The sequence below is a fragment of the Phalacrocorax aristotelis genome, chromosome 1 (genome assembly GCF_949628215.1).
Source record: "Phalacrocorax aristotelis chromosome 1, bGulAri2.1, whole genome shotgun sequence".
Taxonomy (NCBI): domain Eukaryota; kingdom Metazoa; phylum Chordata; class Aves; order Suliformes; family Phalacrocoracidae; genus Phalacrocorax; species Phalacrocorax aristotelis.
The window spans coordinates 201,986,038-202,008,992 of NC_134276.1; the positions used below are offsets into that span (position 1 = coordinate 201,986,038).

The window sequence follows — 22,955 nt, forward strand, 5'->3', positions numbered from 1 at the left end:
CACTACCCTATGTACATTTTTAAATGGCAAAGACCTAAGCATTCTAGGATCTATTCAGAGAGTTGTGAGTGTTAACTGCCTTGGGAAGGAGGTTTTAACAGCCTCATGTTATATGCAGTCTGAATCACTGGAACTGGTTCCTAGATATAAATACCATCTTAAGTGGAATTAAACAGTCTTTCGTATGTGCAACAGTAACAGGCATTTCCCTGTGTGGATTTAAGGTATGAATTACAGGGCAGATGTAAAACTGGAATCAAGTTTAGGAGCACAGCTCTGGCTCAATGATTTCTTATTTTAAAAACGTGAAAAAAAGGAATGGTAGCTAGATCCTGATGTTCAAATACTATGTGAGTATAAGGTAAACTATAAACTCTTCATTGCTTTGGTACAATGTTTCTCCATTGGTAAACAGGCATAAACAGAGGAAGGGAGGATCTTATTCTTTGGGAACCCACTGAAACAACTGGGACGGTAAATTCTTTGGGTAGGCATTTTACGACCGATCTCCATAATGACTCTGTAATGACTATACCTATTTACAGATGACAATACAACATATAAGCTAAATCCCAGATTAATGACCCATGTCAGGCCAGACAAATGATCCATGTAAGGCTTCAAAATCTTCAAAAATCACCTTAGTCTCCTTCATGTGCCAACACCTCATTGGCTTAATGTGCCAGTATCTCATTCTGAGGTAGAATATACCTCCCTGATAATCACAAGAAGCAAGGGGGATTTTTCAAGGAATTGATCTAGAATGTTAAAAGAGGGTGCTGAAAACACTGCTTAGCATTAAATGGGAGACACGTATATATGTTTATATATAGAGGAAGGAAAAAAAGACTTTTTTCCTCTGTAAAAGCACCACAATGCCCCATGAATTAACTGAATTAATTTTAGAAATAACTTTTAAAACTGAAAGTAGCCAGGGATAAGTCTGCAGTTTTAATACCCTTAAGATTGTATGTATCAATATATTTGAACTTGCTATACAGAAGTCCAAAGAAAGTCTGTGATTCAAATGAACATCTGCAATTGCACCTGTTTTAAATTACTATCCATGTGGAAAGCCCTTCCTTGAGATAAGACACGTGGCATTGTTTTCTAGCACAGGCTGACAGAAGAAATGCACATCTAGAGTCACCAGCCTTCTGCCATGTCTTTGCTGCTATCTAATTAAAACTCGCCTGATATACGTACATTTGCTGTTATTCTGACAACTTTATCGCACTCAGAGAAGAACAAAAAACTCAAAATAAGCAAGTAGGTAAACATGAACCCTAATCGCAAGCATCAGTTATAACACATCAACCTTTCTGGCAAATCCTGTTAGATTTTAGGTTTGTAATTTAATTGGCACATGGACCAGTCTCAGATATGTTCTTCTCACCTCAGCTTATAGGCCACTTAGTTATCTCTATGTCTCTAAACTAGCAGCCTGTAAAAGATAAAGAGGTCCCAGAAAATGAGAGAGAACAATAACAATAATAATGAAATATTATCTTGGCTCATGATTCACTTGCTTCTTAGAATAGATTAGCTTCAATCTGAAGTCTTTCAAGCATCTGTTTCTCATGCTGCGACAGCTGAGGTTAAAGATGATTACTTTTCTTTATAACTATTTTTGGCCTACAGGGACTTCTTGACTCTGGATTTCTCTCAGTAACTTCACTATGATGAAAAAATTTGAAACAGTCTTTTAGACAGAAGAATTAGCACATTCTCTGTTCTTTACCTATCCAATAATTTCTTAAGACTGCAACTTTAACTCCCAAAGTTTTGTTGTAGTAAAGAAATTCAAACAATATATAAATATTTATTTACTTACTAGTGCAAATTCATGTGATACTCTTCCATCTGGAGGCAGTCTAGCTCCAAAACCTAGAGCTGGGAACATTTTATCACTATCATAGTCCTGAATTATTTCACCTACTGCTTTCAGTGCCATGCCATAAGCATTCAGCTGATAGGGATTCATGTAGTGCAGTGAAGTAGGCTGTGAAGGGTTACCTGTTGAAGCAAGGATCAGATTTACCTTAAAACTGAATCACTTCAAAATTTTCTCTCCTAAATATGATAGAAAACTAAGAAAGCAGAAATTAAAAAGAAAAGATCATGAAAAGAAAAGGAGCTTCCGATACACATTAACTGTGGTTGTATTAGGTAAAAATGCAATGTTCTGAAAAAGTTTTTAATAGGTTAACAGTAGTAGCTGTAAACTTTTTCAGCACAGAAAGTTCAGCAAGAAACTGTGATTAGACTTGTAAATTTGTGTCATTTTATAATATGATATATACTTTTAAGATGAAAAGTAGAAAAGTATTATGACACACTGAAAGCAGCTTTGGAGAAGGGTAAAACCTTGTCTCTGCTTTGCCCCCCTTCAGCCTCACTCCACCTGAAACTCCTTTCTCTTGCCCCTCTCAATGCAATCTTTGAAGTTAGCCAGTTTTCTCCCAGCAATAATAAAGAAACAAACAAAAAAATCAGAAAGTACACAAATATTTGCAAACGGCTCCTACTTATTCAATTTCATATATAGCTTTTCCAATTTTTATCTGTTCTGTTTGCCCTGCTTTTCTGGACAGGAATTGGCCTCTAGTCTGTTGTTCAATAAAAAGGATTCCTGATTCCAGTTGGGGCCAGGCACACAGATAACAATAACACAATGAAGTTAAGCAGAATACCAGTATAGATACATACACACACATATGTACAGTTAAAACTGAACATGGCACAGACACACACAATATGTTTCTTTTTATTCTTACCATTTGAGGCTGTGAAATCAATAGCTACTGTGAAATTGATTTGGGTTCTGTAGAAAAAGCAAATACAAATCTTATTAATATTTTTACTATTATGTGGAAAAATAAACAAGAGATGATAATGTTGTTTGTGGACAACCTGCAGGACACACTTTCTAATACAGGAAATAAACACTGAAAATACTCTTTTATAAGGTTCCAGCCAAGAACTACACAACACTATTTTATTAAAGCGCTGAAAACAGTTACTTTACTCCTTCCTTCCTTTTTTTTCATTGTTTATGACAAATCCTAGTTCATTAATAAGGTTATCAATATCCATAATCATTATTAATTCATTTTCAACAGCAATACTGATTTTTCCTTGGACATATTCTAGCCCAAGTACTCATGGAAGACTTTGACGAGGGAAGTAGGCTTTTACTAATCTGCTCCTTTGTTTAATGCTAAAACCATGGTTTCAGTCAGAACATGGTTGAAACAATGCTATGCTAAAAACTTTGGACAGGACATCAGTTTTTGGGAGTGGATTTCTTTCATGTGAACATAGCCAACACTTTAAGTGAACAATATCAAGGTAATTCTTGGAAGACAAAAGTAAAACCTGGAAGCAGGAATATAAAGATCTGTATTTAGAGCAGTAGCTAAATAAAGCCATTATTGTGCATGGATCAGTTGTTAGCATAGACTTATTGTCAGAAAAATTAATCATTAATAGACTTTTACAGAGTGACAATCCAATTCTGTTCCATAATTTTTTTCAGGACCAAATACTGTTGTTCTGGATATAATCTTTGAGCTAGTAAGGCTCTATCAGGAAAAAGAGTTTGTATGAATTTGAAAATTGACTTTGTGCTCAGATTGAGTCTTTTACATCTTCCTTCAAATTTCTGCCTCTCAGTGTGTGCAACTATGAGCTTAATGACCAAATTAGCAAAGATTAAAGCTCTTTCAGAGTTACTGAACAGATTTAATTCATGCACATTTAGATTAAACATCAACAATCTGACACCTGGCCTTGCAGTAGTGGGTTTACTGCTCAAATAACCTGGCATGCCCAGAGAAAATACTATTTATTTAATAAAAAGCTGGGTATTAATAAAAATTCACATGGAATCATTTTATCATACTGATCAAGGCTAACACACTTTAAGGTAGGCTATGGGTGGACTCTGTCTCTAAAAAGTGGTAAAAGCCTACCAATGCCCACAGTATCAAGGGGAGTCCTTGGAACGTGGTCAGCCTGGAACATGGCTAAAAACGCTGTGGCCTCGGTATGGACTTCAACAAAAAAAAAAACCCAGTGAAAGCTGCTGCAATCTCTGAAAGGTTCAGAGACCCATGCTTTATGAGAGAAGTTTTCTGCCAACATTTCTGCATTCTGCTTTATGCAGTTTCACCAAAAAAATTTTAATGGCATGGCAAGCCAGATTTTGTTTGATCTGTACCCAAATGTCAGGCCCTTGACTTCCTAATCACAGTGCCCTTCTGCGCTGCCAGTTAGCTGTAAGAATAAAGATCCTAAGAAGTGCATGCCAACCAGTTTTCTGCCACCACCACTGTAGTGTGAAGAAAAGTTGTCTTCCTCAGATAAGAACAGGTTAGGAAAAACAACAACAGAGTCTAATACAATACCATTTCTAGATTTATGCCTAGAGTCCTTATTGACACTGCTAAGCAAAACCGCTTTGGGGCTATAATCTCCCCGTATGTAAATTTTAAGGGCTTTGGTGTGGTGCAATGTTTGAAGAATAAAACAACACTCCCCCAAGCATTACATGTCAGGTACATCAAGTACAGAAATCCTTCAGCGTGCTGAATGAAGAATGTGTCACTGCAGAAAAAAACAACCTTAAACAGCTTTTCCTCTGCATAAGAACAGCAAAACTCATTTGTAAATTCATCTCCTGGATCTGCTATTCTGATCCAATTGGTAAGAAGAAATAAAGTTTCATGGATTCTGAATTCAAGACAGAAACAAGAGGAAGTACAGTAAAAGGAGATTAAAAAGGAAAATGGCTAACAAAAGTAAAATAAAAAATATTAAAATCACATCTAATGGCAAAAAGAACGAAGTAATTTTTCATGTGACTACAGGTAATACCTGACAGCATCAGTTTCTGAAGTATTCCTCAAAGCAGTGTATCTGTATTAAATATATACTGCTCCAGTTAACAAAAACCCATCTGATAAACTAGGAAAACTCCCCCTCCCATTTACAATCCACTGTAATCTGGATGATTTTTGTCCAAGCAGGAGAGTATGTATGTTACAGTATCTGCCAATTTGACAACTATAAAAATAATGATATAAAATAAGATCAAAACAGATGTCTACATCTCTAGAATTTGTTTCCATCTGTATGTACATTTCGAGGATACTGCTATAGAAAAATATGCCAAAACTTGAATCAACTAGTTGATTTCAACAATCTACAGATGACTGTACATAGATTAAATTTCAGTTTCCTAAATATAGGTTCCTAATATTATTTTAGAGCCCCTAGGATACTTACTACACCATGGAAATTTCTGGGAATCTGAAATGGTATTAAATGCCTATATAGTTCAGGAAATTGGATCTCAATGCAACTGTCACTTTGTATTATGGACTCATGACCACAGAGAACATCAGTCATATCTTACGGAGAACCGGGAAAACTAGAACAAACTCTCTTAGGGGAAACCCGCACTGTGATCGCCCTATGTTTTCAATGACCGTTTTATTTCATATATCATACAACACATGTATGGAGAAAAGGAGGCTGAGGGGAGACCTTATTGCTCTCTACAACTACCTGAAAGGAGGTTGTAGCGAGGTGTGTGTTGGTCTCTTCTTCCAAGTAACAAGAGACAGGGTGAGAGGAAATGGCCTCAAGTAGCGCCAGGGGAGGTTTAGATTGGATATTAGGAAAAATTTCTTCACCAAAATGGTTGTTAAGCAGGGGAACAGGCTGCCCAGGGAAGTGGCTGAGTCACCATCCCTGGAGGTCTTTAAAAGATGTGTAGATGCGGTGCTCAGAACATGGTTTAGTGGTGGACTTGGCAGCATTAGGTTTACGGTTGGACTCTATGATCTTAAACACCTTTTCCAACCTAAATGATTCTATGATTCTATATCAGAAACATCCATCTGAATACGATCTCATGGAAAAGAGACATAGAAGCCTAAGTTACAAAAGGCACCAGCATCCTCTGAGGAAAGGAATAATAGATTGCAAAAAGGTACAAAATAAAGGTCAATCCTTGTAGTCAAAATTATGAAAATGTAATTAAACTTTTTTTGAATACAAAACCAGGTCTTTCAAACAAACAGTTCAACTTCAAATTAGTACCACTGGAGAAAATACTTTCAAAAGCAGCTGTAAACTGTGAACATGTGTATTTTGTGTGAAAGATTATTAAGAAAAGGTATTAATTTCTCTACTGTTTCACCAGGACTGAAAAAAATTAACCAGCCATAACTAAAAAATTAATCCAGGAAGGCTAATTTAAAAGCTGTGTGTCATGAAAACATCAGATACAACTACTCTGGAAGCCAAATGGGATGATTGGGAAATTAGTCTGGATGACAACTGAAGAAGTGTTTTCATGGTAACACATGTTATTTTAGGATCAAATTAAGTGTAATGAATATATCTGGAAGTCCACTGTCCTGTTTGTATCTCTACTACCTATTTTATCTCTTTTTAACAGACTAATTCTTAGGTTGTATCAAGTACACATTATTAGGTTACTGTTATTATAAACATGGTAACCTTCATCAACAATAATGTATTTTTTAATTGATTGATTATTGATTACTGTATTTTGTGTAAGGGACATCAGTTGAAAAACCATTAATTCAGAATAAGGATGCTCAAAATTTAAAAAAGCATATAAAATCGAAGTCTTTCAGACAAATTTGGATGCCTGATTAACTGATGCAAATTCCTAAACACATCAAGACAACAAAACTTACTGTTTCTGATAAGGAAATTCTCTGGCTAAGGCTGTCCCCCTGCTTTTCCAGCTGTATAGTTCTCCAAGCAGCTACATTAAAAGCTCAGGACACCTACTACATCAGTGATATTGTGAGTTCATGAGTCTGCACAAAAGCCACTAAAACACTGACACCTGGCTAGGCAGGCCGAGCTGCTGAGTGTCCTGTCCTGAGGGAGCACTCAGGTGGAACATCCAAGTGCAGCAATGTGCCTTATGGATTCAGAGCTGGATAGATCACTAGTACTCTGCCAGAATTCAGTTGGTATAGAAAGACATGATCTATTTGATACCCCGACAGGTGATTTTACCCTATACTACCACAAGAAATGAAGAAAGTATCTTAAAAGGAACAGTAATCTTCACCTCACAACCACAGAGCAGCCATTTTGTTTCTTTGGGAGAGCAGGGTGAAACCTATCATCTTTTACTAAGCTCAGTACTGATATACATAAAGGAACAAACTAAGCCTGGATAGAGCTTTTGACTAGGTTTGATAACATTTGTAATCATTAGGTTATTTTAGACAGTACATTGGAAGGAAACATGAATTTCCTCCTGCGGCTTCAGAGTGTCAACCAGCTGGTCTGTTAGCAGGGGTAGCTGTTGAAGGTTTGAGAACCACTTACTGCGTAGAGCTCCGTAACAGAGCTAATGGTGTAACTAACACTACCAAGAGGCTGTATCCTCTCCATGGCATTTAAGACCCTTGTGACAGTTATTTTATAACTTCCCCTTTGCAGTATCAGTAAATGCTGTATCAACATAAAGATTTTTCTGACAGAGGCTCTACAAGATCTTCCTCTTATATAGTCCTATTACTCCTTATTGTTCTCCAAGGATACAAGAAATATATGGTAAAGCCTCCAAAATATGTAGCTATGGCAGCCCTTGCTTCAGGTCTCTTCAGAACACCAAATATGCACGCCGTTACATTATATGGTATACTGGTTGGATGAAAATAACTGTCATGAAAGGAGTTCTAAATTTCCATTTTGACCATCAGTGATTCAGTACAGTTCAGTTAAAAATGTACGTCCAAAGCCCTTAGAATCCAAACAACATGTGGGTGTTCATTTCCAAAAAGCCTGAAGGTAAGGCTTTTAACATGATGGGAGGAAAACATTTCCTCTTATCTTCCGCTAATCTGGGACAGATGAGATGACTTAATATTTTTGAGTTGCAAAAGGATTCAGCTCCTGAATTTTATTGATTTAAAAATGCCTAGAGTAACTTGTTAACTCACTCCCTATTCTAAGTCGTCAAACAGGCTAGAAACTTCTGCACAGAAATAACTTTCCTGTCCACTAAGTCCTGCAGTTTTTTGGCTCCAGGTCTCTCTTCCACACAAAAACAGAGCAGACTACAAACTAACTGACAGTCATTCCTGTAAACCAGGATAGTTTCAATTGCATTCCTCTTGAAGGCCCTATCCCTTACATTCCTGAACTTACTCATATATTTGGAGGTTCTTTGATAGGAATAGGTTATTAATTGGTAAGTGGCAGGAGAAATCCTATTTTGAAATATATATTAAAATTTAGTACAATGTAACTATTTTAAATATGGGAAGGTCGGTGTGGCAAATTATGCGATTAAGTATCAAATGTAAGGAAAAGCCAGCTACTAAGATAGTACCGCTTGATGTAATATTCAGATGCAAGAGAGACATCCACCTCTTTCCTGCCATACCGCTATAAAATCCAGTGTTATGTAGTAAAACAAGGTTAGAATTTACAGACGAACTTCTATTTCATTTTTCAAAGTTCTTTAGTAAAATAACAGTCATATTGATGATACTTATAATGGAATATCCCAATTAAACAGATGCAGACTCAAAATATAAATTAAATCAATACTGTAATCCCAATTTGTTGCAGTTAAAGCTGTCAAGATTTCCATTAAATCAGTATTAGTTCTAGACACCTCAAATCAATTAAAGTGAAAGTTCTGAACATGAAGTATTTCATAAGCATCCATTTATGGAAAAGCCAATATCATGCCTAATGCAGAATCAGTGTTTTCTGCCCCTCGTCTAGCTAAAGGGAAGAAAAACAGGGAACTAAGAAAACCACTTTTGGCGGACATACTTGATGGGAAAACAGCCTGATTAATGACAAAAACTTTTCTCCCTTCCTTCAAAATCTGTCAACTGGAGTGCAGCTGATACATAGTAGTATTAAATGAGACAAATGAAGGAAGAGAGAAGCCAAGAAAATTACTCTGAGTCTCAGCCTCCTGGTCACGTTTACAAAACTGCATATGTTGCAGAAAGAAAGGTAACATTTTATAGAAGTACTTCTACAGTTTTCACTGGCATGTACATGGAAAAAACTGTATGAATCACTAAACAAATTCTATATAAAATAAGTAAATGGTAAGTATTACTGCTCATACTTTTAAGCACAGAGCATTCTACTGAATTATACTCTTTTTATATAAAAGAGAGGAAAAAGAGCTGAAGTGGTAATTATTAATATCACTAGTCTTCTTTGACTTGCAGTTACAGAGATATATACAAAATATCAAAAAGAACAAAAATTATTTGTATCCAAAATCTCTATTTGTCTACAGAATGTAGATAATTAGGTTTATTAACTTGTATTGTAACATCTCTGTGAGAAATGTGATAAAGCACCCTAAAAAGATTACATATGCACCCACTATATTATTTTATTTTCAAATTTAGATATACAACTTAATTCCTCAGTTCCTTATACACGCTTTTCTTGTAGACATGAATTTTGAATGAATGGGTAATAAGATGGTTGTGGCATACAAATACAACACTCTTCAAAGAACAAACAACTACACTAGAGGTAAAACTGTTTCTTCATGCATTTGTGTATACAGATACTTCATTCAATAGAACCTTCTGGTAAACATGAATGGATGGCCATTTGCTACTTCTGTTAAAGTCCACAACAGGAATGTTTCTGAGAAAGGCAAAAGCAGTCCTAAAAATGTAACCCGTTTCTCTCAAACTCTAGGATTCTCTACTGAAACCAGAACACTTGCACAAATCAGAAGGGCTCCACAACAGATTGACCATAACTGTTCATATGGAAATCGCATCCAGAACCTTGGTGCTTCAAGTACTCTTCTGCTATCTCAAGTAGCTGCCTGTTACCCACAGTGATTCAAAGCAGGCACAACAAGCCAGCCATACTGATCACTGGGAATGGACTCAGAAACATAGAAATAACTAGTTTCCTAACAATGACAATCTAGATGCCTCAGGAACAGCTTGTCAAGCAAATGTGCTGATAGAATTCTTTAGAGCAAATATGGTCAATGTATTCTTCAGATGTGAAAGATGCAGTAGTACCTTGACAGCATGCCTGATCTATATTAGGAAGTTTTACCTTTGCTAAACAGTAACAGATTCTAATGCAGTCAACAATTGAACTAAATCCTCTCTGTAGGATCCAGAGAGTGCAAACATAGACAAGAAGTGTTCCAGCAGCAGTGAATTGAACTGAACTGGAGGTAAGAATAGCAATTCTAGAACTTGATAGTTTGCAGTCCAGAAGCATCCTGGTACAAAGCGTAGGGGTCCTCAGTGTATGAAAAAAACCTTTCAATAGCCCTAAACAGACACCCTGGCCCTCCGCCACCCTCCCCCTCCCCCACTGGCTCAGAAGCCCCGTTTCAGTTCAGCCTTCAGTCCCCGCCTGAGCTACGTCAGAGGGGTATGGGTCTCCAGCTCAGGCAAGCCCATGCATGGCCATGAACTCCATTACTGCAGATCCTGACGCATGGACTGACTTCCTGGCTCAACCTCCCTGCCTCATCCACCATAGGCCTGCCTGGCAGTCATTGGACCTGATCCTGACTTGGATCTGTGGTTTGCTTTCCCAGCCTGACCTCGGTCTGCCTCGTCACCACAAACTTCCGTGATGGTCTGGACTCTTAGTGGAGCCTGGCTACCATCTCTGGGCCTGCCCTGCTTGTCTTGCCGATGCACTGTACAGCTGGGCTCTGGGTGGTGAGACCCTTCCCTGCCATCCACACTACACAGCTCTACTCCCAGTCCCCCAGCCATTCTGGGGAGGGACGGCCGCTGCCTGACACAGCCCCTTCCCTCCACTAATGTGTCCCACTACTTACACGCCTCAATGATGGGCCTATACAACTCCCTCTGAAGGTCACCCATAACCTGTTGTGTATACCATAAAATACTGTAATATCAAACAATCAGATCTGATATGTTGCAGGGGCTCTGCATCCTATCCAAATGAGAAAATGTGTTTAGCCACCCAAAAGTGAGCAAATGAGCAAGTCAAATCACAAATTTCTCCAAAGATATTGAATAAGAATTTTAAAGAGAATACATCTACACCCATGTTAAAAACCCTAATTAAGCATTCCCATTTCTATGTACTATGCATCAAATATTCTTGTCAGGTTTAATCTCAGTGAGCCAAAAGACACAGTGTTTTGAGATATGTAACTGACTGAATTCACCCTTAGTGAAAATATTTATTTTCTTGGATGGAGATTGAACAGCAATGGATTTGAATTTTCTAACTTGAAAATTTAACTGTCTGGGAGAACTGAAACATCAAAGAGGCTGTTAGTCCTTGAGAGAGAAAAACATTACACTCTGCAGCAGCCCATGGGTTAGAGTCAACAGTTTGGAGTATATCTTAACAATGATCCATTCCTTCTACAAGTTATCGGTTCAGTACAGAGCACAACCTCAGGTTGTGGATTGCCAAAACCTCTAATGCAAAGGCAGTTGAGATAGCTTACTGACAGTGTCTCTGTAGCTAACAATCATGACTGGGAGCATCACTTTAACTTAATGAACTTCAATGATAAATGTGTTAGGAATAAACCTTAAGCACATTCTCATCTGTAGGATCACCACTGTTGGGAACAAAGGCAAAGCCCTATATTGCTACTGCCAAAACACAACACAGACTTTTTTTATTTCAGCTGAAGCCTGGTTGAAGATTGGCACAAAAAAGGTAACTTGTTTCTTCACAGGTAATCAATGCTCTAAAATAAATGTGGAATATATATGTAGACTGTATGCCTCAAAAATCCATACTAAGTGCCTAGGAATGTAAAACAAATTATTTCCATTTATCTTAGAGAAGAATTGTGTTCTGGCAGGGAGATTAAGAGCCAGGAATTTCTGAGATTCGATCCCATTTCCAGGCATGTTCTAGGGTAAGCCATTTGATGCTTCTGTCTCTACTTCACTTTTGGGAAAACAACAATAAATGAGAAATTGAATATGTTATAAATTTTACATAGTAAGTATTGAAAGAATGCCTTTGAAGGGGAAAGGCTCTAAATAAATGTCAATATTAAATACACCAAAGGTCAGTGTAATCAGAAGAAATAAACCAGAATTTTACTAATAGTATATAGATAACCCTTTTGGTTAATCCAGTTTTCACTGGCTGATTAGAGGTCATTACTCAATCTCAGTGTTTTAGTACCAACACTGACTCCAACATCATAAGCGAAGTTCCATAGCTTAACTTACATCAGTAACTATGCAGGTTTTATGTAGGAAAATACAGCCTCTAAAATGAGGAAACAATACAGCTCTTTACAGATACTACTTAGAGTCATCATAGGCAAAGCACACATACAAATTGTTAGGGAATTACAATGAGATTGTGAAAACAAGAAAGGTTTGTTGCCAATCACATACCCGCCTTTAATATAGTCAAGGAATGAAACTTCAGTTTCAATTAGGAAGGAAAGCAATGTTACCTGAAAGCAAATAAAAGAGAGTCAGACATGAATTGCCATTTCCCAGTTGAACAAGTAGAGACATAAGCACAATGTTTTTGGAGCTCTGTTCTTAAGACATAATTTCCTACAATATTAGGGGAAAAAGAAGATTTAAAAAAATATGAAACCATTTTAATAGGCAGTTCTTGAAAGGGAAGAGACAAATTTGGAGTCTACTAAAATTGCTTTTTTTTTTTTTTTAAAAAAAAGCAAAAAGGATGGAAGGTTGTATTCCAGGGCAGGTTACCACATGCATGTCTTCTGATCATTGTGCACTACATCTACACACAAATATTAGAGGCTAGGTGATAATGCATCTATTCTATGAGTACTTCAACACTGTTTAAAAAACTCAATTATTTATGCCATTTCTCATCTCACATTAAAAGTGGTATTGAGCATTGATGTGAGCCAAGAATGTAAAAATCTAGATAAATTATAAATATACATGACATATATATAAAAAAAATTGAAGTGGAATATATAAAAAATGCAAAGATAAGAAATTTCTTCAGTCCCAGCTTTTATCATTCAGAAATTATATAGGTCCAAAGCACAGACCTAAAGGTGTTACAGGCATTTCCAGCACTTGAGTCACAGAAGTATAAACTCAAATGGAAAAGACCCAGCAGTTAAGATCTTCATATACCACACAACATTTATGAAGCAAAGAATTCAATTAGAATTATTTTTGTTTTATTTACGAAGTGCACAAAACTTTCACAGTGTAAGTGCATCAGGTAGTCAGTGAAAACTGCTTAAGTAACTACTCAAAGCAAATTCACTGATAACGATACAAGGAATAAAAAGGGGATGGAAGTTTGCCACAAAATTTGATTTGCCTCCAACCACAGCAGAATACAAAAATGGAAAATATTCCTATGTTGTAAACTTGGACTCAGAATGAGATTGCAGGTAGTAATTCTGTCTTCTATCCTACTTCCTTTGTCAGAGGTTCTCTGTGATTCTTAGTGACTTGCAAAGCTTAAAACCATCAAATTACCCTTCTAGCTGAGAGCAGAAGACCATAACAAAATTCTTCCAGACTATCAGTAGCATAGTCTTGCATATATGACTGAAATTTCTACGCATTTTCTCACTGGACACAGTAATTTTAATGGTGCATCTGTTATTACAGCTGGTCATCTTGTTCTCAATTAGTTTAAGCAAATGTTTTCAGTGAATCTGATTTTAAAAGGTAAAAAACGGAAACAGACAACACCATACCAAAGTGGCCAAAGTGTTTACTTCCATACAGACAATGACTACCAATGTTTCAAGTTTTATACAGTGAATTTTAAATTTCACTACTTTGCTTTGTTTGAAACTAACCATGTATTCTGAAACATTTCTGCTTAGCATGTAGTTTGTCTGTCTAATTTAAAATGACCCCTTAGGTAATAATGAATTGACATGGCTACTGTATGTACATAGTCATTAAAAGCAGCAGTGATATAGCAGTCAATGATCTATATCCACTTTACTTGAAGTTCTCCAGAAGCCAAATTCCTATTATTGACAATGATGGTCTTAGTGCCTGGTATGAAAATTTAGAAATCTGTGGGATAAAGAATATCTTGGGCGAATGACAGGGAGAATTAAAACAAAACTGCAGGCAAACACATAGGTAAGTGACAAGTTGGAGAAGGATAAGGGAAGCATGAAGGACTACTTGAAGTAATGGCAATATGGGGGCAAAGAGGACTTGATACAGAAAAGAAATTACAAACCCAACAGTAGAGGACATTGGTAGAGAAGGAAAGAGGAAACAAATTTCCTAACAACTGTTTATTGTAAATTTCCCTGTAATCTGAGACAAAGGATAACAAGACACATTTGATTTTGTCTGTCCAAACATGAGTTTGGACACTCTTTCAAATGCAGATAAATACATGTGAAGGTGTTAAAATATTTAGAACCAAAATCAACAGGAAAATTGAATACGTAAATACATTTTTTGCTCTTCTGTACTCTAAGCCAGATTTTAAACATATTTTGAGTAGACTTACTTTTAGTAGTCATATAAAATAGTCACTTTGCATAAGTTTCTGACTCACTACTTTGGCATAATAGAACTTTATTTTAACATGCTAAATTTTTGTAGTAAGAGGAGTACGTTAGCAAAAAAATAAATTATCTTAAAAATCAGATCTTGCATGGTAAATTTTCATGGACAAGCTGCTTCTGCCTATTTTTTACAATTTAAAGCAGAGATATAAAATAAGTGTTTACTTTCCTACTAATGAACTGACATATACAAGAATGTGTGAATGACAAAACATTCCTTCAAGGCCACAGTTCAGACTCAAAGTAGCCCTACTGACTTCAGTGGAACTGTTCATGTGGAAAAAAACCCACATGCTGGATGTGTTTTCAAAAAATATATCTTGTACCTGATTAGGTTTTCCAATATATGAATCTTCAACATTTATCTTCTTTTTTTTGTAAATGATGTTGTGAACAACATAGATGCCAGAACACAGAAGCTGAGAAAGTGCTGAAGGCAATTATTTGCATCGCTAGCGAATGGTTCATGAAACAGAACATGGAATATGAATGAAAGGGCATTAAACTCTCATCCCAAACTACAGAAACTGATCTTTCAACATAAATTTAGAAAAACCTGCTGGTAATAAAGAACGCTGACTCTTTTTGGCTTAGCTATGATAAGCATACCAGCTTTTACTGATGCTAGCTCAGCAGTTAAATTCAAAAAGAAAATTGGCTTTTAAAAGTTCAGATATGTTTCAGATAAAAATCAAGTGTTCAGTCCAGCAATTTCAAGAATTTGACTGAAATTTCGGTATAACTCATTTTGGATATCATTGGCAACAGCACGCTTGGACACAGCTTTTATCAGACTCTTCAAATTGAAAAAAAAATGAAAGTAAGTGCTGTATAACCAGAAATAGTTTATTGTTGTGGCCTTCACAGAAGGTTCTATTCTAATCCTGTTAAATTATGTCAACTACACTCTGTTTCAAGAGAAAAGAAAAGAATCCGGTAACATTAAATATATTTACTTACTGTTCCAGAATTAACATACTTTTTCTTTTTTCCTTTTTTCTTTGGATTTATTACCTAGAAACACAGATACAAATATTAAAGCAGTATGATTTATGATATAACATAAAGAGAAGTGTTAAGATACTTTCAATGCAAAAAAGTCTATTTTCAGTGGATTCTAAATTTAATCAGCATACTGTTTACTTATGCATCTCAATGCTGAGATATATGCATATTTGAAAACCAGTGAATTTATCTTCCTGGTACCTGCTAGGTAAGCCAGTGCTGTTATTTGCATTTGACAAACAGGGGACTGGGGCAACAGAGGTAAGAGTGTTCATTAAATCTGAGTGCTCAGTGAAACACTTCTTTGAATTTTCTGGGATTGCAAGATTCTGCATTTTTCTGCATTCCTGATTCCAGTGTTTCAGTGTACTGTGTCACCACTTCTTCATCTCACAGTGCACCTCTTCACATTCCAGTTAATCTGTTTCCATCTTCTTCCCAGTATTATTTGAGAAACATGAGTTGTTCTACTCCTGGTTTCTGTATTTGGTGTAACAACAGGATCTGGCTGACAGGAAGAGCAATGGGGAGGACAGATCATACTATGCCAGAATAGAAACTATCCAGTAATTTAATGAAAATGTCACTGACCACCACCTGACTGGTGTACAGGTGTTGTGGGGCTCAGTGCACTCCCCATACACAAGAACATTCACAGAACTGGACTACAAAGGATTAAATGGTTTTCTTGAATGTCTTGAACACACACCTATAAAATTTCTCACCGTAGCCACCAATAAAAATTGTTTCCCTTCTGAATATCTACCCATTCAAAGGCAAGTCTCAGTCAGTTTCAATACATACACATTAGAATGTACTCCTGCTTTTTTCAAAATCGCACATGGAATTGGAAGCAAAACATTATTTTGTTCATTAGGTTGATCAACTATCTCCTATATAACTATGAAACTCAAATCTTTGTGGCTTATTGCCAAGTTTTACTGCAAACTACTCACAGATGTTCTGTGAATGACAAGGAATGAAAACATTCCCAATTGAAATCTTAGTCACTTAACTGCTATAAAATGTTTAACCAATTTTGCCTGAAAATGGGAAAAATAGTAATACATGTCTTCCAAAAATTCTCTCCCCCTAGCTGAAATGAAATTACATTTAAAGACCAAATTCCTTGCACAACACAGAACAGCAGTGAAATGTAAGGCAGAAAGAGAGAACTATCATTTGAGGTCTTCCCAAATAGGCTAAACGAGACTCTTTCCCTCCAGTATGCTACATAGTTATCCGGTAAGTATTCTTCAAAGCTTTTACTGCCTTACGCATACATAAGCCCTTTAACACTTAAAAATGCCAAATAACCCCGTTTGTCCTATTAACAGTGTCTTGACTAGTGAGCAATGGTTTAAATCTGTGTAATGGTGGTTTATAAACAATGCAGTAATTCTTGTTGAACTAGAATCTTAGCCAGAAAGTAACTCCTGCTGACAATTGCCCAGAAGAGAAAGATGAAGCTAACAGACTGGCTGCCTGCCCTGTGGCCCTTCATTCACAACTCTCCAGAATCCAGTGGTCAGGCCTGAGTTAGCAGCATATTTCTTGCCAGCAGTCATTAAATGCTAAATAGGAGATTCATCTGAACCTTCTGCTTCAGGTAACTTGACAATTGGCTTCTTAGGAATTGCTAGGAAATGCACTAGAGCTCAGAATGAAATATCATGGGAAACAAGGCATCTACCTGGTATCAAAGATGGATTCTATCACAGCCTGTCTCTCTCCTATAATTCCAGGTTCTATAATTATTATAGTATTTATGTGGTTGTTCTCAAATTTCAGATAACTTTATAAATAAAACAACATTTTTAGCCTCTGAAAGTCTTACATCCATGCAATAACCTAGTAAGCTACAAGAACTCTTACCTATTAAAAAAAGGTCAGTTGAAGAGAGCTTGTTACAGCAATGTTTCTAATCTGAAAATATGAGACACCACTTAAACACAAATTTTTCTGCCTGCCTTGGGTCAGTTTGTAAATACAAAACAATCAAAAAAGAATTTGTCCAGTCTCTCTTGTTCTGATATTGCACAGACTAACTAAGTAGAAGCAGTACCAAAGTATGGAGGATTGCAATGTGGGGAGGCAAACATGAGACGCTCAGGAAATGTACTCTATTGCTGGGAGTAAGATATTGATACTATATTTAAGAAACTACAAAATTACTTAAGATGTTATGACAGAATATTCCTGGTAGGGTAGGAGTCATGTCAGTGATACAACAGGAGAGGACATTTTCACTGCACACAGTAATCTGTGCTGTGACACTATCCGTAGGAAACTGCTGTAAATTACACTAACTCTGGGGTTGATCTTGGATCTAAATCAGAAAAAAAACCCCCATGGCTTTCAGTTATCTTTGTTCTGCTTTGCACAGCAGCACCTTTGCTCGTCTTCAAAATAAAAGTGCAGCACATAATTGGAGCACCCTCCTTCTCTACCTTGCATTAGTGCTTGCCTAAACCATCATATTTGTGATCACTTATATTAGGAATATGAAGTTTAATGAAATACTGAAATTTAATGGCAGCAGTCTGAGACCAATGAGAGGGTAGCTTAAGGAATAATAAAGATCTGCACAGCATACAGAAAAAAAAAAAACCAGGCTGTAGCCACATAATGGCTTCTCATTATTAGCAAGAATATCTTTCCATGAGGAAGAAAAAACACATTTCAGTTCTGAGAGACACCATGCATGTAAACTGCATGATGCTGGAACTCATGGTGCAAATACAGAAGCTGACCTAAATCCTTCAGAGAGCATACCTAAAACGTGGGAGAAGGTCTTAAATATTTATTCTGAGGGAAATAAGAGGTCTTGAAATTAAACTGTCTACCAGGACCAATTAGCTGGATTTGTCTTACATCTGAATCACCCTTGGGAGAAGCAGAACTGAAAGAAGTTCTGATCATGGGATTAAGTGCATGAATGAAGATCTTGCAGACAGGCTAGTCAGGAGTTTCACCAATCTGGATACACAGGTGAGTCTGAATTCAGGAATAGGATTTCCTACCAGGACGGACAATGAGGGAATAGAGCCACAGTCCTCAAGACAGCTGGTCATGGAACCGTCCCAAAAGCAACTACAGCCCATAAAAATCCACAAGTCACCAGGTGGCATCACATAGCAGAAGTATCTGTATTACCTGCAGTATAATTTGAAGGCAAATTAGGTGCTAATTTGAAAGAGGAGATGCTCATACTATGAACATTATGTCAAAGGGAGATTTGGTGGAAAAAATCTAGTTGTCTTTTTTTTTTGGATGGCACATATGATCGTTGTTGATGTTGGCAAGGCTCAGATATTACTTTTCCCTGGGGAAGGTTGTGAGGGAGGGATAACATCAAAACCGTGGATTCTAGTAACAGTGGAGAACAAGGATAGAGTCACTAAAGAAACACCAAGAAAAATATCACACACAATGTCTGAGGTAGAAGCTGAAAAGGAGCTCCAGAATACACGAAAGAAATACTTTTAGGGGCTTCCAAAACAACAGGGAAAAAAAATATAAGTGCCTTATTTTTTCTTCAGTTCCTACACTTGGTCTGCATTACATAAGATAAGGGTTGAAACTGCTGATGTAGTAAGAGGACCCATTTTGTGCTACCAGAACTTCTAAGGAGCAGGAGGGCTCTGTGTATGATGACATTTTCCAAGAGAGGGCTGCTTTTACCTACAATAATCCTGCCGGTAATCAGACCTAGGAATGGGCATTTATACTGAGGTGTGATGACAGCAATCTGTTGCATGAGAATAGAGGTAAGGTCCAACCCAAAAGAGCAAGACTCCAAGAACCAAGGCAAAACTAAGGCAATTTCTAGTAGGATGTACTGTCACCTTTCCTATCTTTCCTGTAGACACTTGAGCAGATGCTGTATTTTCCTGGGTTATGTTCATTATTCAACTGATATAAACATTTTCTAAGTTCATTAGAGAGGAGACTATAGGCTCTTCAATGGGGAAAAACAATTAAGACACAAATAAGCTCAAAACTGGAGCATTCCTGTGTTTAATACTATTTAGAAACTCTGAAAAGAACAAAAGATCTCTTATTTTATAATCAGTTTATTTTTATAAAGGATCTGTCAAAGAGTTATCAGACAGACATACTGTCTGGAAATTGTAAAAAAAAAAAGCATACCAAAAAAGTCTACCTATAACACACAGTTCTTTGGGTTCATGATTCCGTGATCTGAAGCACTTCATACCCAAACTCTTCTAAGGTCCCTCTGTTCCCAGTAAACACCTTAGGACAATAAATATAGTACAGACTGCACCTTGCCTAAACAGTAATTTTCTTGTGTTGTATGAATGCTTGTACAGAGAAACCAAAGACAGCAAAAATGAGAACAGAATTGACTCAGAAAGACAAAATAGTGAAGTTAAAAATAAAACAAAGGCGGCTCTTCGCAAGTCTCAGCAATTGAGGCTATGAAAGACCTACACAGCAAAACCTACATATTGAGCACTTTACCTTAGAGAAACTGAAGTATCTGGCACAATCTGTACATTTTACTTATGAGCATGTGTGAAATGGAGGGTGCTAAAAAGCTTTAACACAAATGGTTGGACATATGCATATGTATGTGAAAATGCAATAGCATGTATTTTCACACGGGGAATATACAGGAGCCTGGAATACATGCATTATTTCCATGTGAAAATTGCTACACTTGAGCCCTTGCAGGGAGTATCTCTTTATGGTAACACTGCTCTAATTAAGACCACCTGCTCCCAAACACCACCACCACATCAGTATCATGAGACAGCTGTGGGGTTTTGTGCAAATACATCAAGAATGTCTATCATCAGAATGCTGAATTAGATGCTTAGGTACTGTTGATTAGATGCTTAGGTACTGTTGCGTACCTAAGCGCTAGGCTACTGCTGGGTGAAAAGGAATGTTAAAAGGAAACACAGGGCAATCAGGCAAACAGAATTAGTTGCCTATTACCCATATCACATAAATTAGGGGTAATATATCCTGGGTGGGGGGAGTGTGTGTTTGTTTACACCACCTCCACCGCCCCCACACACAAAAAAGGAGGTGGAACTTGAAACACACTACATTGTTTTACCATGGAAAAGAAACCAGTTCCTTTTACAGGAATTCTGGAGGACAACTCCAAGTACACAATGCAATACAGTGCAGATATTTGACACAGACCTAGACAAGCCAGTATGTGTACACATCATAGTGTAGGTAGACTACCTGCCTCTGGTCCTAAAAGGAGGATAACCATGTTATAGCAGCACCGCAACTGATCATTAGACTAAGACAATCTAGGCAGAACCTACTAGGAAAGATGCAGCATATCTCTAATTCACCTGTACTGCCTCTACCTGGGGAGCACATTCAAAGTATTTGAAGCTACAATACAACACACTGTTACCTACTGAAGATAAAGCTGAAGTGATCTAAGTTGTGCATAAAAACAATGGGGCAGAATGTAATGTATTTCCTTAGGAACAGTTTGTTAAGTTGACACCTCTTCTCAGTGATAAAATACATTTTAAATCTTTTCCTCCTATTGCCTCTCCTTACTTAATATGTTTTGAAATATCACGATACATTTCTTATTCCAGACAGAGATTCTTCTGGGATATTAATTTAAATATGAAGTTTTAATGCAGTAGTCTTAATGCTTAGACTTCTTTTTTTGCAATTTTTTGGTGCCGAAATCTGGGATAATTTTTAAAGGGACCTTTCCAAAGAGGAAAAAAATTAGTCCCTTTATGACACTTCAAGTTTGTGCATCTCTATTTTTGTTTGTGCAAACTCATTGATTGCTTCTGAGAATAAATTACAGCATATTTTGAAGATTCAGTACAGTTGGATCTTGGAAAAAAAAAGTGTACTTTTTCACAAATCCCAATAATGTCAGACTAAATTAAGAAAGAAGTTTTAAACTAGGGATTTATTAGATTTGAAATAGATTTTGGCCACCAGGCCCTGAGGAGAAAAGAGAAGACAAAGAAGACTAAGAGGGAATGTGGATGCAATCACTTACAATACACAATAAGGTCTTACCACAGCTAGAAGTCATCTAACCAATATAAATCTCTATAACTGAACTGACAACTGCCTGTCAATCCCAGTACTGGCAGATGCATGAATCCTAAACTGGAAATGAGATGCAAATTTTTAAGGAAACATGATAACTGACCACATGAAAACCCTATCAATAAGTAAGCTAAACTCTCTGTCACTTGTAAGCCTTATATCAAAACACTAAAGATTCGAAAGTCAGCATTTAAGAATAAAGGCATATGAGTCTGCATCTGATGTAGGAATAAGCAGATATTCTATGGATAGGAGAAAATAGCATACAACACACAAAACATTTGGCAAAAGGAAAAATAAATGACAAATTGTTCATACACAAATGGGGTAGCATAGTTACTTGCTCCAAGTTATGTCATACCAAGCTTGAAGTGTTCTTCTTGCCCTATCACAGCCCAGCATGCATACACATGCACACATACCTACTTGTCTTTAAATCTTTTCATAGAATCATAGAATCATTTAGGCTGGAAAAGATGTTTAAGATCAAGTCCAACCGTAAACCCAATGGTGCCCAGTCCACCACTAAACCATGCCCCTGAGTGCCACATCTACATGTCTTTTAAATACCTCCAGGGATGGTGACTCAGCCACTTCCCTGGGCAGCCTGTTCCCCTGCTTAACAACCATTTTGGTGAAGAAATTTTTCCTAATATCCAATCTAAACCTCCCCTGGCGCTACTTGAGGCTGTTTCCTCTCATCCTATCACTTGTTACTTGGAAGAAGAGACCAACACACACCCCACTACGACCTCCTTTCAGGTAGTTGTAGAGAGCAATAAGGTCTCCCCTCAGCCTCCTTTTCTCCAGACTGAACAACCCTCAGCCACTCACCATAAGAATTGTGCTCTTATGAAGCAACACTTATAGATTCTCTGTTCTTTTTAATAAAAGGAGAACTGTGAAATTATTCCAAAGTTTGATTCTGACAAGCTCTATGCAGATTTCATCAGTTTGCCATGAAAACATTGGAAGTGTTCTCATTTATTTCCTGAAAGGGAGTAGACTCACAACACTTACCTCATACACATTGAACTGGGACTGCCCTCTCGACAGCTCTCTGTAACTTGTTGTGAATTCTCCAATGAAATCATGGCTGTATAAAAAAAAAAGTTTTCAAACTAAATGCAGAGCATTTAGTAATTTAAACATGTATTACATCTATTTATGAAAAAGAAATGCACAAACAATATGAACGGACTCCCAAGGAGCAATGGCAAAAGACATAATTTGCTTAAAATTTTTGTGTTGTGTGTTCACTCTATTAATAATAAAAATCTAGAGATGAAAAGTATTAGCT

The 22,955-nt window shown here is 36.9% G+C and overlaps 1 protein-coding gene across 4 annotated transcripts in view; it reads right to left on the reverse strand.

Moving 5' to 3' along the window:
• Positions 1 to 22,955, reverse strand: part of CPNE8 (copine 8) — a 115,069-nt gene that overhangs the window by 19,796 nt on the left and 72,318 nt on the right. For all 4 annotated transcript variants that reach the window (XM_075081324.1, XM_075081321.1, XM_075081323.1 and 1 more), the window contains 5 exons: positions 22,676 to 22,751; positions 15,536 to 15,589; positions 12,426 to 12,487; positions 2,778 to 2,824; positions 1,835 to 2,016 (listed from right to left, as the gene is read on the reverse strand). In XM_075081324.1, the coding sequence (XP_074937425.1) occupies positions 1,835 to 2,016; positions 2,778 to 2,824; positions 12,426 to 12,487; positions 15,536 to 15,589; positions 22,676 to 22,751 (421 nt within the window). The remainder of the gene's footprint in view (positions 1 to 1,834; positions 2,017 to 2,777; positions 2,825 to 12,425; positions 12,488 to 15,535; positions 15,590 to 22,675; positions 22,752 to 22,955) is intronic.